General features: G+C 65.8%; 2 protein-coding genes across 11 annotated transcripts in view; one reads left to right on the top strand and one right to left on the bottom strand.

Annotated features, from left to right (window-relative positions):
* Positions 1-921: 921 nt before the first annotated feature.
* RNPEPL1 (arginyl aminopeptidase like 1) lies at positions 922-11,231 on the bottom strand. 4 transcript variants are annotated; one of them, XM_035306265.3, is made up of 11 exons: positions 10,600-11,231; positions 7,211-7,351; positions 6,525-6,676; positions 5,874-5,990; positions 5,191-5,459; positions 4,939-5,052; positions 4,456-4,568; positions 4,000-4,108; positions 2,852-3,082; positions 2,594-2,736; positions 922-2,038 (listed from the first exon to the last, which is right to left on the bottom strand). In XM_035306265.3, exons 1-11 carry the CDS (start codon positions 11,122-11,124, stop codon positions 1,745-1,747), a joined length of 2,208 nt encoding a protein of 735 aa, XP_035162156.1. In that variant the 5' UTR covers positions 11,125-11,231; the 3' UTR covers positions 922-1,744. The 4 variants fall into 4 exon arrangements, with proteins under 4 accessions (XP_035162156.1, XP_035162157.1, XP_035162158.1 ...); XM_035306266.3 differs by having other exon boundaries at positions 5,191-5,426; XM_035306267.3 differs by having other exon boundaries at positions 10,636-11,231.
* Positions 10,475-14,640, top strand: part of ANKMY1 (ankyrin repeat and MYND domain containing 1) — a 77,450-nt gene continuing 73,284 nt past the window's right edge. For 6 of the 7 annotated variants that reach the window (XM_078328930.1, XM_078328928.1, XM_078328929.1 and 3 more), the window contains exon 1: positions 10,475-10,678. The gene's annotated coding sequence lies outside the window, so the exon portion shown is untranslated. Of the gene's footprint in view, positions 10,679-13,076; positions 13,308-14,640 lie in introns of those variants that run through there. The other variant, XM_054258108.2, reaches the window with a different exon arrangement.

Genomic DNA, 14,640 nt, shown 5'->3' with positions numbered 1-14,640 from the left:
GGGGGCCTTCCGGGTCTGGAGCCCCGGGCCGCAGAGAACGCCACTCAGGGAGCAGCCTGTCCACTCCCGGGCAGGGGCCCTGCTGTGCCTGCCTGGCAAGACTATAGGTGGCCACAGGGCAGGGCTGCTGGGTGCCCCCCACACCCCCTTTCACAGGGTTACTACAATCGTCCTGTCCCTGTTACCTGCTGGGTGTGAGGGGCAGTGATGGTCTTTTAGTTCCTGGGTCTCTGGATGGGGTGGCGCCTCCCCCAGGCCTGATGTGAGGAAGGCACGTGAAACACGTGTAGAGCCGCCACCACCACAGGAGACACCATCTGCCCGGGGGAGGGTGTGCGTCCAGGTCACGTGGTGGCTGGGGACTGGGCGGTGGCGCCACCAGGTTATCTGCCCCCCACCTCCTGCCTTCCCCACTTCCTGGTTGCCACATTTGGAGTGGAGCTGTGGCTGGGCCTGGCCAGGGGATTGCGGGGAGACGTGGTGCTTCGGGCCACGGCACATTGCCCAGGTGCGTGTGGCACTGAGATGGCGGCGCAGCCACATCCTTGGGGGCCCTGAAGAGCAACACCACCTACCACCTGGGAAATGGGAAATCTCAATCCTCCAAAAGCAAACATTCCTGTCACCCTGTACGCATCTTGGGACAGTATCACCACTGAGGCTGGGATGTGGCTACAGCCACAAAGGTGAAGGTGACACATGGCCTCCTGTGACATCCAGACGAGCCTGCTCAGACCCAGGAGGTCCGGCCAAGGGGTTGGGCAGGGTTTAGGGAGCCTGCTCTCGGGCCCGTATATCAGAGGCAGGGCTGCGGCCGGCTCCTGACCAGCTCCAGGCCCCAAGTCCTGGTGGGCCAGCCCGTCCTACACAGCTGGGCAGATGTGGAGGCCAAGAGTCGGGAGAAAGAGGAGGGAGGTCAGGTTTGCAGAGTGGAAGTTTAATGGGACCATCACCGTGATACCCCATTGCAGCAGTCCCAGGCTGGAGGCCCCAGGCCCTGGCTGCCTCTCCCAGCATGGTGGGTCGAGAGAGCACCAGCCCCACCTCCCACTTTCCCTGGGGTATTGCTGTGCCCATGTGACTCCCGCCCCCAGGAAGCCACAAGAGACAGGCTGTCCTGTCCCCACACTCCCCCTGGGACGGGGACTCCTTGTTCTGAGGGGCTGAGGTTGTCTGGGACCCAGAGGCCCTCCCCACGGACATCCATCCTCTGTGTCACCTGCCCCCACACTGAGGGAATGTCTGTGTCCTTGTCCCTGTGCCAGGGGCCATCTGAGGGTGCCCACCCCAGGGGCGGGCTGCAGGGTTCTGTGGGGAGGTGGCTCAGATCCCTGTGAGGAGGCGTGCTGCAGGGACGGCACAGCCTGGGCCACAGCAGACGTAAGGCACAGTGTGGCAGTCACCATGGGGCTGCTGGAGCCCTTGCCCTGGGGCAGCACCTAGCAGGTGCTGGCATCCAGGGCTAGGCACAGCTGTCAGTGTTGAGACAGGAGGCATGGCGTGTGCGGGCTGGCCCCAGAGCCTGCAGTGCAAGAGCTGGGAGTGGGGAGGCCAGGCCCACAGGTCTCCGCCAGATACAAGGAGGTCCCTCTCCCCATTCTCCCTGCCTGGGAGAGCCCAGAGGAGGGTCTTACGGGCCTGGGCAGAGCTCATGGCCAGAGCCGAGGTGCAGTCATGGCAGGCCTGGCCCACAGAAGGCACAATTGTGGTGTCTGGGAGGTCGAGGGTCAGCCCGCCAACAGGGCTAGGCAGACACGTTGACGTCCCTGAGAGAGATGGCACTACTGGGGGCCTCGTCCCCGAGCAGCAGGGCCTGTGCGTCCGAGTCCGCGTCTGCTGCAGCCCTGCCCAGCCCCACACTGGGCTCTGAGGTGGGCTCCATGCCGGCGCCCAGGCCCTGGGACAGGATCTGCTGGATGGCCCTGCGCAGGTTGGGGTGCAGCCGGCCCTGCGTCTGGTAGAAGACCTCCAGCGCGAAGGACTTGAGGGCCCCGGTGCAGAGGTCCTCGTACAGCGGGATGGTGTACATGCGTGACATCTGCGGGACAGGCAGTCAGTCATGCTGGGGGCTCCCCAGCCCCCTCAGGCCAGCCCACCCTGCCAGCCCTCCCGCCCCCGGCTCCCCAGCTTTGTCCTCAGGGCTGTGGCCTGGACTCTGGTGGAGAGGGGGCCTGCCGTTGGCCTCCCACCTCTACCCTGCCCTTCCTGGCCATCTGTGGAGGCCCCATCTCCAGGGAGCCTGGGCTGGAGGGAGCACACACAGGAAACAGGGCAGCCGGGGCCTGAGGGCTCTGGCCTATCTCTGAGGAGCTTGGCTGTCCCTTCTGCCCAGACCTGGATGCTGAAGGTACAGGGCCCAGCAGGCTGGGGTAGCCTGGACCACCGACTCCTGCTCCCAGCTGGTCCCTTCCACAGCTTCTCGGAGAACTGCACCGGGTACGTGACCCCCTCCCCACAGACCCCTACGTCTCCCCTGCCCCATTCTCCCGAATGTGTCTGGCCTGACCCGGGGGCTCAGTCTAGGGAGTCGGGCCAGGACTCCCAGTGCACGGCTAGGCGGTCCCAGGCCGGCACCCTGGGCAGGAGGCCGAACCTGGCTCTCCAGGAAGCGCCGCACCCTGTGCAGGTCGGGGTAGTAGTCGTTGCGGACCACGATCTGCAGCCAGCGGATACGGATCTCGGCGTTCATGGAGTCCAGCAGCGAGGAGTAGCACTTGGACAGGCTCATCACCACCTCTGCAGCGGGGGCGGGTCAGGGCGGGGGGGGGCAGGTCAGGGCGGGGAACAGGTCAGAGCTGGGCCAGCATTGCAACCCAGCCCCTGGGCCACCCCATCAGCTTCGGGGACCCACCCTGTGGCAGGGGGGACCCATCCAGGAGCCGGTCCAGGAAGAGTGCTGTCTGGAAGGTCCTCCACTTGGAAATGTCGATGGCACTGGCCGAGGCGGCTGCCTGGTCCAGGGGTTCTGCGGTCCATAGCTGGAAAAGGGCCTCTACGGGCCGGGTCAGGCTGGATCCCTGAGACAGGTCTGGTTCAGCCAGTGGCGGGCCTGTGGCATTGAGCCAGCGCTCGAATTCCAGCCCTAGAGGGGAGAAGTGACCCTGGGGTCCCTGCCCGGGCTGGGGAGGGGCTGCCTGAGCAGTCTGCCCAGGAGACCCCAGACCCTGAGTGTGTCCCAGGCAGGTGACCTGTTCCAGGGATTTGGGCCATTCAGGAAGGCGGGGTCAGCGCCAGGCAACACTGCCACTTGAAGCCACTGAAGGGCTGTGAGGGCTACAAGGAGGCAGAGGCTTGGGTTGGTGACCAAGGGACTCCCACCCTCTCCACGCCTCTCCTGGTGGAAGACATTGAAGTAGTCTAAACCCAGTCTCAGGTGGTGGGGGCCACCTGCGCCATGAGCCAGCGGGGCGGGGTGCGGGCAACAGGCTCCTGAGATGCTGCGGAAGCTCTAAAGTGGGGTGCCCATGCCGGACACCAGAAATCTCCTGGTGCACTTGCTGTATCTTCCAAAAGTTGGCGTCACCAGGCACAGCCCTCCCACGGGCACCTCACCACCCTCCAGCAATGCCGGCCTCGCCCTCAATGTCTGAACCCTGCAGTGCCTTCCTGGGCCCCAAGCCCTCAGAGCCTCAGGGATACCCTCACGGAGGATGCATATGCAGGGCTGGCCACTGGCCGCCAGCTCCAGGACACGCCCGTCACATGCCCGGCCTGCACCAGGCCCTTCGCACACCTGGTTTCCATGGCCTGCTCACTGGGAGTGCCTAACTCGGCCTGCTTGGCCTTGTGCCACCGCCTCCAGCCAGGCCCCCTACCCCAGCCCTGTTCTCATAGCATCCTGGCCTGGGGCCCACAGGGTCCAGCAAGGGTCAGTTGAAGCACACACAGGAAATGACGGTGTTTTCCTCCAGGCGGAGTGGCCCCTCAGGCAGCAGAGGCCCCGCCCGTCATCACACGCACGGCCTCCGGGCCGAATCGGGGTTGGGGGATCAGACTCACCTGCCCGGCAGTCCACGCTCTGCTCCTTCAGCTCCGGGAAGAAGCTCAGGAAGGAGTCCAGTAGGTCCTGGGCCACCACGCTGGTGAACTTGTACTTCTCCACGTAGGCCTGTGTGGCAGAGGTGGGGCCTCAGCAGGCCTGGGGGAGAGGGACATGCGTAGCCCCACCAGAGAGGCCTGCAGGGCACCGCAGGGTGTGAGCCAAGGGACGTCCTGGGCACAGGGTGGGTGCAGAGGCAGCACCTGGCACACAGGCCCTGCTAAGTGACTGAACACAGGGTGGGAGGGGGAAGTGGCAGCCCACGCACTCCCCCCAAAGAAAGGCAGACCAGGTCCTTGCCAGGCTCACAGGCCCTGCCAATTCCACCCCAACTGCCAGAGGTGGGCGGCCCTGTGAGCCGGGCAGGGGCGGGGAGCAGGTGGAAGCCGGGCTGTCTGGGGCCGGGGGCTGCTCACTCGGAGAAAGTCATCGAAGCGCTGCGGGTCTCCGCACAGCTGGGACAGGTAGTACACGAAGCAGTAGCCCTTCTCGTAGGTGAACAGGTTCATCAGGTGGCTGGGATTCACTCCTGGAAGGGACACCCGCCTGGGCTGGGGCCCAAACCCACCGGGTCCCGCAGGATGGGGAGGGGCGGCGCTCAGGCTCCAAGGAGCAGGAAGGGCTCAGGGCTGCTGTCCCTCATGTGCCCAGATGTGTACTGATGCCCTGGGCATGCAGTGGCAGGGCCTTGGGGAAGACTGAGGACCCACACCATGGTGACTGGAGCTCCGAGCCAGCGAGGTGGTGGTGGCTGTAGGAGCCTGGGGAGGCCTTGCTCAGGCCAGGGGCTCAGGCACAGTGGGGGACAGAGAAGCCACAGCCCGAGCACACGAAGGGCAGGCAAGGAGGCCCTGGGGGTGACGTCCCGATTCCGGGAGCAGGCCCTGTGGAGCAGGTACCTGGCTCCAGCTTGACCTGCAGCTTGCTGACCGGGCTGTCTTCACCCAGAAGCTTCATCTGCCGGTGCAAGGCATCCAGGCGGAAGGCAGTCTCCAGGCAGGTGAAAGCGGCACCTGGATGCAGTCCAGAGACAGGGGAGAGGTGAGGGGGCATGGGGACGTCGGGGAAGGTGGGGGTGGGCACCTGCAGCATGGCAGGGGAGCCAGGCCAGGCTCTCTGCCCCTGGCTCAGTGTCCCCGGCTCCCCCGCACCGTAGGTCTCGGTGGTGATGCGGCGCTGGGCGTAGGTGGCCAGGCCCTCGCTCAGCCACATCTCCTCCCACGTGGCGTTAGTGACTGCATTGCCGAACCAGCTGTGGGCCACCTCGTGGATGACGTCGATGACCAGGAACTCGTCGCTCTCGAGGATGGAGGAGATGATGAAGGTGAGGCAGGGGTTCTCCATGGCCACGATGGGGAAGGAGGGCGGCAGGAAGACAATGTCGTACCTGCACCGGGAGGGCGGCGAGGGTGGCAGGTACCTGCACCGGGAGGGCGGCGAGGGTGGCAGGTACCTGCACCGGGAGGGCGGCGAGGGTGGCAGGTACCTGCACCGGGAGGGCGGCGAGGGCGGCAGGTACCTGCACCGGGAGGGCGGCGAGGGCGGCAGGTACCTGCACCGGGAGGGCGGCGAGGGCGGCAGGTACCTGCACCGGGAGGGCGGCGAGGGTGGCAGGTACCTGCACCGGGAGGGCAGCGAGGGCGGCAGGCCTGGGGCCCCGACTCCTGCCCAGCACACCCACACCCCGCCATCTGTTCAGCAGGGATAGCCCAGCCCCTGCAGTGAGCTCCACTTCCTTCCCAGGAGATGGGGACAGGATACCCCGGGGGGCAGATGAGGGGCTCCTCTGACTCCTCCTTCCAGCCAGCCAGGGCCCCAGGGCCCCAGGGCCTACCTGCCCCACATGTATGGCCCATAGAGCCGCTCAGCTGCACTCAGCCACTGCTCCACCGCGCCCGACAGCTTGCTGGTGGCCGTGGGCAAGAGACACGGCTCGGCCCACACACGGCTCCTGTTGTACGCAGGGAGGGTGAGCCGAGGCCAAGCAGCCCTAGCCCCACTCACCCTACCAGGCTCTCCCACTGCCCTGGGGCTTCGCTAACACCCACACCTCATCCAGCCCGGCTCACCCCAGCCCAAGGCCCGACCTGCCTTACTGGACAGGCAGCCATCCTGGCCCTTCCCACAGCAGCGGCAGAGCTGCATTCCAGGGGCCCCTGAGCTCATTTTATCTCTGGGCTAAAGGAACTGATGAGGATGTGAAGGTGACAGGCTGTGTGGGGGCCTTGGCAGAAAGGGCCAGCTTGCAGGGCAGGCACTGGGTGGGCTAGGCTGCTCGCTCTAAGGGCACGTGGGCGGGAGGGCCTGGCAGGCAGGACCCTGGTGGCAGCACCAAGGCAGGGGCAGGGCTGGCCAGAGCACCTGGAGGCCAGTGGGGTCCTCGGGAGGGCAGCTATGGACACAGTCCACAGACCCAGCTCCTGGCGGGGCTCTCCCTGAGGCCTGGGCCTGGGCAGCTCTGGAAGGCCCTGGCAGGAGGCACTACCTGGGCCCGATGTCTGCCGGCTTGAGGTCTCCGGCCACCAGGGCCACGAGGTAGGCGGGCACAGGGTGCTCCATGTGGAAGTGGAAGACGCCCTCCTCCTCCAGGTACGCACTCCGGGTGGCACTCATCAGCACCTGCACCCCTGACGGTGCCTGTAAGGAGGCTGGACTGAGAATTCGTGGCCCTACCGTCAACATACCCCCAGTCTAGGTCAGGGAGCCTGTCAGGCAGCCGCACGTTCATAGCAGGAAACCTTACACCCCCATCAGGGAACGTTTCCATCAGAGAACTCTTCAAAGAACTACCACCCTCCACGCAGAACCTGGAGCTCCCAGTCTGCAAAGCTCGCCCCAGCACAGAGGTTGCTGAGAAGCTTGGGCCGGCGACTCAGACTCCAGCAGGGATTAGCAGCTCTGTCTGGAGACCCCGTCTGCGGCCCTCACAGTCCCTTCGGGGACACCCTAGGTCCAGGACCCTGGCCCTCTCAGGCGCCTTGGAGGCAGCCCAGCTTCCCCGGGGCCTGCAGAGTGGCTCCCCCATGGAGTTGGGAGGAGCTCCCAATAGCGCCGTGGCCTGCCGGCAGCTGGGGCCACAGCCCCGACGACGGGGAGGAGCAAGGGGGAGGTGGCCTGGCCAAGCTGCTGGGCTCTCCTGGGAGCAGGGTGAGGGCAGCTGGTGGACCTGACCTTGACCACGGCGGAGTAGGTGCACTTGACAGCAGGCGTGTCGAAGCATGGGAAGAAGGAGCGGTTGCACACGGAGTGGCCCTGGGTGAAGACGAAGGGCTTGGCGCAGCCATAGGTCAGCTCTGGGTCCAGCCACCAGATCTGCGGGGAGGAGGGCAGGAGGGCGCATCAGCAGACAGCCACCCAGCGGGGTTCTGGGCCCTCGCCACCAGGCAGCAGCCTGACAAAAGGTGGCTCTGGGAGGGGACGATGGCTGGATTATCTTGCTGGGTTCATTGACGGCCAATAGCCACCCCCTAGCCTTCACTTACCTGCCTGGCCAGGGGACAGCAGGGACAGGTGACCCAGGGTGTGGCCTACGCTGTGTCACCAGGGCCAGCCCCCAGCCCAGGCAGGAGGCTCTGCCTCAGGGAGCCTCAGGGGGCATCTCGCAGCCAACGCCATGGCGAAGAAAGGGAATAGCCCATCATTGCACTATCCTAGCTTCCATAGGGAAACTGAGGCACAGTCAGAACACACTCAGTCCAAATTCCCAGCAGTTCATCCGGTCATGGCCAGGAAAGGGAGGCCGGGAAGTGGAACCCAGGAAGCCAAAGCCTCTGTGCACTTTCAGGCAGCACAGCCGGGCCCAGAGCCACCCAGAGCCCAGGCAGCCTCGCCTGGAGAGACCCCCCAGTAGACAGGCTCCAGGCAAGCAGGGAGTGGAGGCCAGGCCGGAGGCTCCTGCGGGCATGGGACAGGAGCGGCCAAGGGAAGGCCTCCGGTGCTGCTGCCTGGAGGCGGGGGCTGCAGTGAGTGCTATGGACGCTGTCCACCTGCCCACCAAGGTCACCCCCCAGCCACCCTCCTACCTGTACCATGGCTGATGAGGCTCTCCTCGCCCCGACACGCTCAGGCCAGACCTGCCCTGATGAGAAGCCCACATTCCTGGCCCTCTCCTGCCATGCCTGTCTCATCTTCCATCTGGGAATTCTGACCTCTCCAGTGAGGACAGCTCAGAGTCTAAGGGAGGGCCCTCTTCCAACCGCAGCCACGTTACCTTTGTCCTGAGTCAGCCCTGCACGGTGTCCCCACCCTCCCCTCTGCTGGGATGAGACCATCGAGGCAAACTGAGTTGCTCCTCACTCACCTAAGGCTGCATGTGCACGGGCCCTCCCAAGACCACGAGTGGGAGATACTCCCAACACACTCCCGACAGTGATGAGTGGAATCCACAGCTGATGGCCACTGAGGGCCAGGCGGACCCCAGAGCAGGACCCCTGCCAGCACTCACTTGTCTTCCAAACCTCTGTCGCTGCCCCAGCCTGCCATACCCGGGAGCAATGCTGCACGGCTGTCATCTGGTCCTGCTGAACCCTGGGCGGCCGGGTTGTTCAGGGCCCGCCTGGGGAGCCGGTTCACAAACACAGCCTCCCTCTTGCTGAGCTGGGACCTGGGAATCTGTGTGGAGGCGCCTCCCTGCCGGAGTCTCCTCAGCCCTTCAGCCTGCATGCCCCTCACAACTGCTCTGTGCCTGCAGTCTCGCCTCATCCTCCCGAGGCCCTTCGCAGGCTCTGACCACTCACACCTCTCCCTATTGCCCATGTCCACCCCAGCCTCAGTGGCCTGGCTGTCTTTCCAGACACCAGCAGGGCCCACAGCTCTCCCCATGCCCTGAAGTGAGGGGCTGGGGCACACCCCCCAGGCAGGACAGGCCCTGCCCCACAGATGGGTCACCAGCCCCCGTCAGGGCACCCGGTGTGGTTGCTGAAGGGCTCGAGATGGTGCGGGCAGGAAGAATGCTGTTCTTGCTGGGGTGGGTGGGGTAGGGTGCGGGAATGTGCCCAAGCATTTGCAGCACCCCCAAAAAGTCTCTGGGGCTTGGGGCCCACTGGCCAGACCCCCCAGGGAGCTCCTGCTGCATCCTCCCTGGCACGGGGACAGGCTTAGGGATTTGGGCCTGAGTCCTTGGAACATACAGAAAGAGAAGGGGACTCCACATGTGACCCCAGCCCCACAGCACTCACATATAAAGGGGGTGCCTGAGGATAGAGCCAAATACTCTGTCTTCTGCAATGGGGCTGGCTCGTAGGCCAGGTGAGGCTAGGCGCCCTGTCCCCAGCCTGCCAACCCTGATACCACTCAGACTTTGGGGACTATGCCTTCCTGCCCAGAGCACCCAAGGACCACCCAGTAGGCCACAGGAAGCCAAGGGACAATGGCCACCCTTGCCCACTGGGCCCTGTCTGCAGCAGCCTGCCGAGGGCCCTGGTCCAGACACTGTGCAGGCTGCAGTGTTGGTGAACCAGACACATGGGCTTCAAGCTTATGGATCAAGGCCAAGGAAAAGCCCATCTCCTCAGTTACCACCTGTCATGCTGGGAGGCATACTTGCCACCTGTCAGAGCCCTGGAGTGCCACAGCAGGGGCAGGGCCGGCTGGCCAGAGGCCTGCGCACCCATGGGGCCTACACGCCCACAGGGGCTCTGGGGCAAGGTGAGATGGCGGGCCTGCTTGCGGCCCCTGGAAGATGTATAGGGAGCACACAGCAGTGCACGGGGCTCTGGGTTCTTTCTGCCCAGATGTCACCCTGGCCCTCTGTGGCCTGACACCTCTCTACCACCCTGTCCATGTGTGCTGTGACCAGTGGCAGCTGGACTTCCGGCGCCTCCACAGCTGTGTGTGTGTGGCACATGTTTGGTGTCACATGTGTGCCATCCCTACCACCTGGGGACGCGGTAAGAAGCCCCATGCTGTGGGCAGGAAAGGCCCTGCTCTATCCTGTACACACCCCCACTGGTCGGGGTGGAGGGGGTGCTGCAGCCACAGCGCCAGCCTGGGCCACCTGGCCTTCCCTGCAGAGCCCTTGTGTGTCTATGGTGGGGTCACGGGGCCCACTGGCATCAACCCTCCAACAGTGCTGGCCAGGGGAGCCCCCAGCCGAGCATCTCAACCTCCATGCCCCTGTCCTCTGCCTCCGGCTTGGACACAGCTGCAGGCCCTGGTTGGTCCCACGGAGGCCCTTCCGCAGCTGACACTCCAGCCTAACCCTCGATGCCAGGATCCTGCAGATGCACACCTTGGCGGGAAGCTGCTCCCGTCCCCAGGCAGAGACAGAACACCTGAACGAGAAGCTTCCCTGGGTGACATACTGTCCCGTGTCCCCGTGGGACCCCGGGCTCCATCCAAGGCTCCTAAGGCTCCCAGGCAACAGCTGGGAATCACCAGGGGCACCTGGAAAGGACGCAGGGCCCGGCTGCTGCCGCCCTCTCGGGGAGTGTCCCCGGCCCGCGCTGCCAGCCCCAGGTGGAGGGCGCAGATTCGCGTCCCTTGGCCCCGCTGTGCGGCGAGAGGCCGCCAGCAGCGCCCTGAGGACCGGCCCGCAGCCCCGGCGCCCGCCCCGGACTCACGGCGGGGGCGTCGGTCGAGGTGTAGCGCAGGATAACCTGGAAGGGCTGGTGCGCCTGCAGCTCCTGCGGCAGCGTGACGGTGAGCGACGAGCCGTAGTCGGTGAACGGGTCCACCCTGAAGGCCAGCGGGCAGCAGGCGGGCTCGGCGCCGGGCGCCTCGGGGAAGGCGGGCAGCGGGGGCGGCGGCGTGGTCCCCGGCCCGGGGGCGGGGAAGGCGAAGGCGCAGGGCGTCTCGGCGGCGGCGGGGGCGCGACGGAAGGCGGCCGAGTGCAGGCGCAGGGCCGGGTGCGCGTCGAGCACGAGCGCGCGGGGCGCGGGCCGCAGCGCGCACAGCTCGAGCACCAGGCAGCCGGCCAGCTCGCGCGCCTCGGGCCGCAGCTCCAGGCCCAGCTGCAGGTGGCGGAGGCGGAAGAGCTGCGCGCTGGAGGCCGAGGCCACGTCCAGGGCTGGCGGCGGCTCGGGCGGAGGGCGGACGGGCGCGGCCTCGGCGCCGGGCGCCTGGCGGCAGCAGCACTGCGCGGCCATGGCCGCCGGCACTAGGTGAAATCCATGGGCGGCGGCCGCGCCGGGCCGCGGGCAGCGGGCGAGGGGCGCCGGGCGGTGGCGGCGGGGCGCGGGCACAACAGGAAGTCGCGCCGGGAGCCGCCCGGCCCGGCCCCGTGCCGTGCGCCGCCCCGCTCGGGCTCCGCTCGGCCGCCGCCGGGGGCGCTGTGCGCGGGGCCGGGGCGCGGGGAGCCGAGCGCGGAGCGGGCCGGGGCGCTGTGTTGGGAGCCTGGACGCGCGGAGCGGCTGAGCAGCACCCCCAGCCCCGCGCTCCCTCCCCCGGCGGCGCCCGGGAGATCCCGGGAGGTGGGATCGCTGCTCCCTCCCGGACGGTGCGGGCTAGGCCCCTGGGGCAGCCGCTGCCCGGACCCGGGTACCTGGGGGCCACCGGGATCCGCTGCTTCCAGGCGCGGTTCGTGCTCCCAAGGAGCGCAGCGTCCGGAACTCAGTGCCATCCTTCCACCCGCGGCTACGGGCAGGGCAGGATTCTCACAGCACCCCGGCCCACTCCCCCAGGTCTGCAGCTGTGGGCCCTGCGGTGCGAGGCGCTCCAGAGCCTTCAGGCCGCGCTGTCAACTACAGCACCCACCAACCACGTGTGGCCACTTAGAAGCCAATTAAATACAGTTAGAAGTTCAGTTCCTTCGTGGCAGGTGGAGTGAATGAGTGTGTGTGTGTGTGTGTGTTGCTGGGAGGAGTGGCCGATGGACAAAGCAGACAGCAGTCATTTCCACAGTCGCACCAGTTCCTCTGGGCAGTGCTGGGGACCTCTCCTTTGGGAGCCCGGTGCTGGAGTACGAACGAGGGCCTCGCCTGCCTGTCCCCACCCCACCCACCAGGTCCACCCTTCCCAGCCCCATTCTCTGCTGACCCTGCGAAGGCTGCCCAAGGCCGAGCCTTTCCAGGAGCCTGCGCCCCGAGGGAGGGCTGCTCGCCCTGCAGAAGCTGCTAGTGAGCTCACAGCGGTGTCTTGAGGCTGTGGAATGACAGGGGCCACCATGACGTGAGTGTTGTCATCAGGAATTCCAGGGACAAGGGGCTTCTGGGGCTGGGGAAGCACCCAGGAAACCCGCACACCTCTCCTCTGCTCCGTTGAGGTGTGGCAGTGCAGGGCTGGGCTCGGGTACCGCACGTGACTCAGCGTCAGCCCTGAGTAGTGTTTCTGTGCCTGGGCTCGGTCTCCCATGTGTAACCCTTCGTGTCCACCCTCCTTCCGTGGGGCGGGAAGGAAGGCTGAGAGGGAGAGTGCGCGTTCACGTTTGCGGGACAGAGCATAAGGCAGCATTTCAGTTTTCCCACAGGACCTCAGATCCCCCCCGTGCCCTCTTAGGCATGGACAAGGCCACCTCTTGGAGCGCCCATCCCAAAGGGAACCCCGAGGCTTCCGCAGTCTCAGAGGTGGGGATCAGCCTTGCATCCAAGGCTGACAGGGAAGACAGCTGGGATGGGACCCTCCTCACTGCCCCCAGTGCCCTGCCCCCGGGGCCCTGCAGTGCCAAGGGCAGGCTGTTTTCAACGGCACCGCCAGTTATACGGGGCTCTCCAGAGCCCACCGGGCTGGAAGAACATCAGCTCGGTACACGCGGTGCCACACGAGCGGGGCCTGGCTGCCTGGGGGGCAAGTCACATGGCACTTGGTGTCTTGCCACCCTGAGCCCCGCGGTGGACTCGGGGGCAGAGCCTGGGGTCTCGCCCTGGGCATCTCTCCGCGGCCAATTCTGCGCACAGGAGTCCAGAGTTACTGTGGCACTTCCAACCCCGGGGGTCCCGGAGGAGCGCGTCCAGCCCGGGCCGTTTGTGGGAGCTGCCCTGCTGCACCCCACGGAGCGGGAGGCGCGGCTGAACCGAGGGGGCGGGGTCTGCAACTGTGCCGCGCCCGCCCGCCCCGCCCCCCCAGCGCCAGCCCCACCCCCGCCTGCCTGGCGCACCCTGGCAGAGGGAGGCTGCGCTGCAGCCAGGCCCGGGCGGCGGGCACCTGCATACTCCTCCAACCCCAGGAGAGGAGCCTGGACGTCGGGGCTGTCCGTCCCGGGTTTCTCCCACAGGAATTTCCATACTGCAGCTTCTTGGGGATGGGCACAGTGAAGTGGCTGCAAGGCACCTGCACCCCAGCATTCCTTGACACACCCGAGGACCAGCGAGCTACCAGTTCTCAGATGGAGCTGGTGGGTAAAAAGACATCCTTCTGGCCGGGGCCCTGATGCCCTATACACTTGCCACTTGGCCAGATCAGCAGGCAAAGGGTGTGCCCTGCCCTGAGGCAAGGTTTTCATCAGGGTGCTGTGACCAGGGCTGAGCCACAGCACGTAGGGGAGACCCCAGGCCCAGGTCCTCCTTCCTCTCCAAGCCACGGTTCCTTCCTTGCTCGTGGGGACTGGCAGTGCCTCCTTCCTGGCTGATGCAAAGGTTTCGTGGGTCATAAGGAGCTTATCTGGAGAGCCCAGTGGCAGTCAAGCCCTCCACAGAGACGGGGGCTGCCCCAGGCAGCAGCTTATTGGGGGGGGGGCTGTGGTCAGCAGCGATGGGTGGTGCTCACTGGTGACAGTGAGCATACAGGGGCAGTGACCGACAAGGTGTGGCATATGCTTGAGGCCCAGGTGCACAAGGCATGGGAAGGGAGAAGGCCCCTCTCATGACCACCCCAATGCCTGGCTTACAAAACTTGTGCTTCCCATCCCCCACCCCAGCTTGGGATGGGTCCCCAGTCCCCAGGTGGGATGCTTTTGCTTAGGAACACAACTGGGTCTCACTGGGAGCGTGGCTCGGACGCAGCCCAGCCACACAAGCATGAGACAAGACAGGGCTGGCTCTGGCGGGTGGGCAAGTGGCTTTGTGAGGCTTGAGGGCCAGGAAGGTTTGTGCCTTCTACTTCTCTCTGGTGGTGCAGTACAGGTAATAGAGACCGTAGCCACACAGGGCCTGGGGCCTTACAAATGAAGGGTCAGCTCACACCAGGTGAAGGCCACAAGCAGCTGGGGCACTGGCTGAGGGGGGAAAAGGCAGGTGAGAAGCGCCACCCACAGTGGCCACGTACAGATGTACACACACATATTTGTATATATTAACCGGTGCCTACGCTGTGACTCACGTGTATTACACACATCTTCCTTTTCTTTCCCACTGTCTGATCTGAAGAGGGTTGATTATAGGATAGTCTTTAGGCCACAGGATGCCCAGGAGAGGTTGTGTCTCAACTAGAGGAGGAATCCATCTCCTAGGATGCCTCCCGTGGCGGCTTATGGGCTCCGCCCTCCCACGGTGCGGGGAGGAGACCCAGCACATCACTGGCTTGACGGTGGCTCTGTGACTTTAGGTTGGGGTGCAGTGTTGGTGAAACAGGTCAAGGTAGGAGGGGGGTGCAGATGCATGGGCTGCCAGCACAGCCTCCTTCTCCCCGGCCTGTCACAGCAGGGGCATCCCGTGTTCAGTGCTAAGATGAGACCGGTGAGAGGTCCGGGAGGTGGGAGGGAGGGGGCGCACAGTGGCTTCAGCAGCTGG

Source organism: Callithrix jacchus, chromosome 6 (genome assembly GCF_049354715.1).
Source record: "Callithrix jacchus isolate 240 chromosome 6, calJac240_pri, whole genome shotgun sequence".
Taxonomy (NCBI): Eukaryota; Metazoa; Chordata; class Mammalia; order Primates; family Cebidae; genus Callithrix; species Callithrix jacchus.
This window is presented reverse-complemented; position numbering and strand designations above follow the sequence as displayed.

What these genes read in the sequence shown, in the direction of transcription:
- RNPEPL1 (XM_035306265.3), bottom strand. Translation starts at nt 11,124, where the DNA reads ATGGCCGCGCAGTGCTGCTGCCGCCAGGCGCCCGGCGCCGAGGCCGCG. An exon ending in CCGGCAGACATCGGGCCCAG is followed by an intron (nt 5,991 to 6,524) that starts GTAGTGCCTCCT and finishes TGCGTACAACAG; the next exon opens with GAGCCGTGTGTGGGCCGAGC. An exon ending in GGGCCATACATGTGGGGCAG is followed by an intron (nt 5,460 to 5,873) that starts GTAGGCCCTGGG and finishes CTCCCGGTGCAG; the next exon opens with GTACCTGCCACCCTCGCCGC.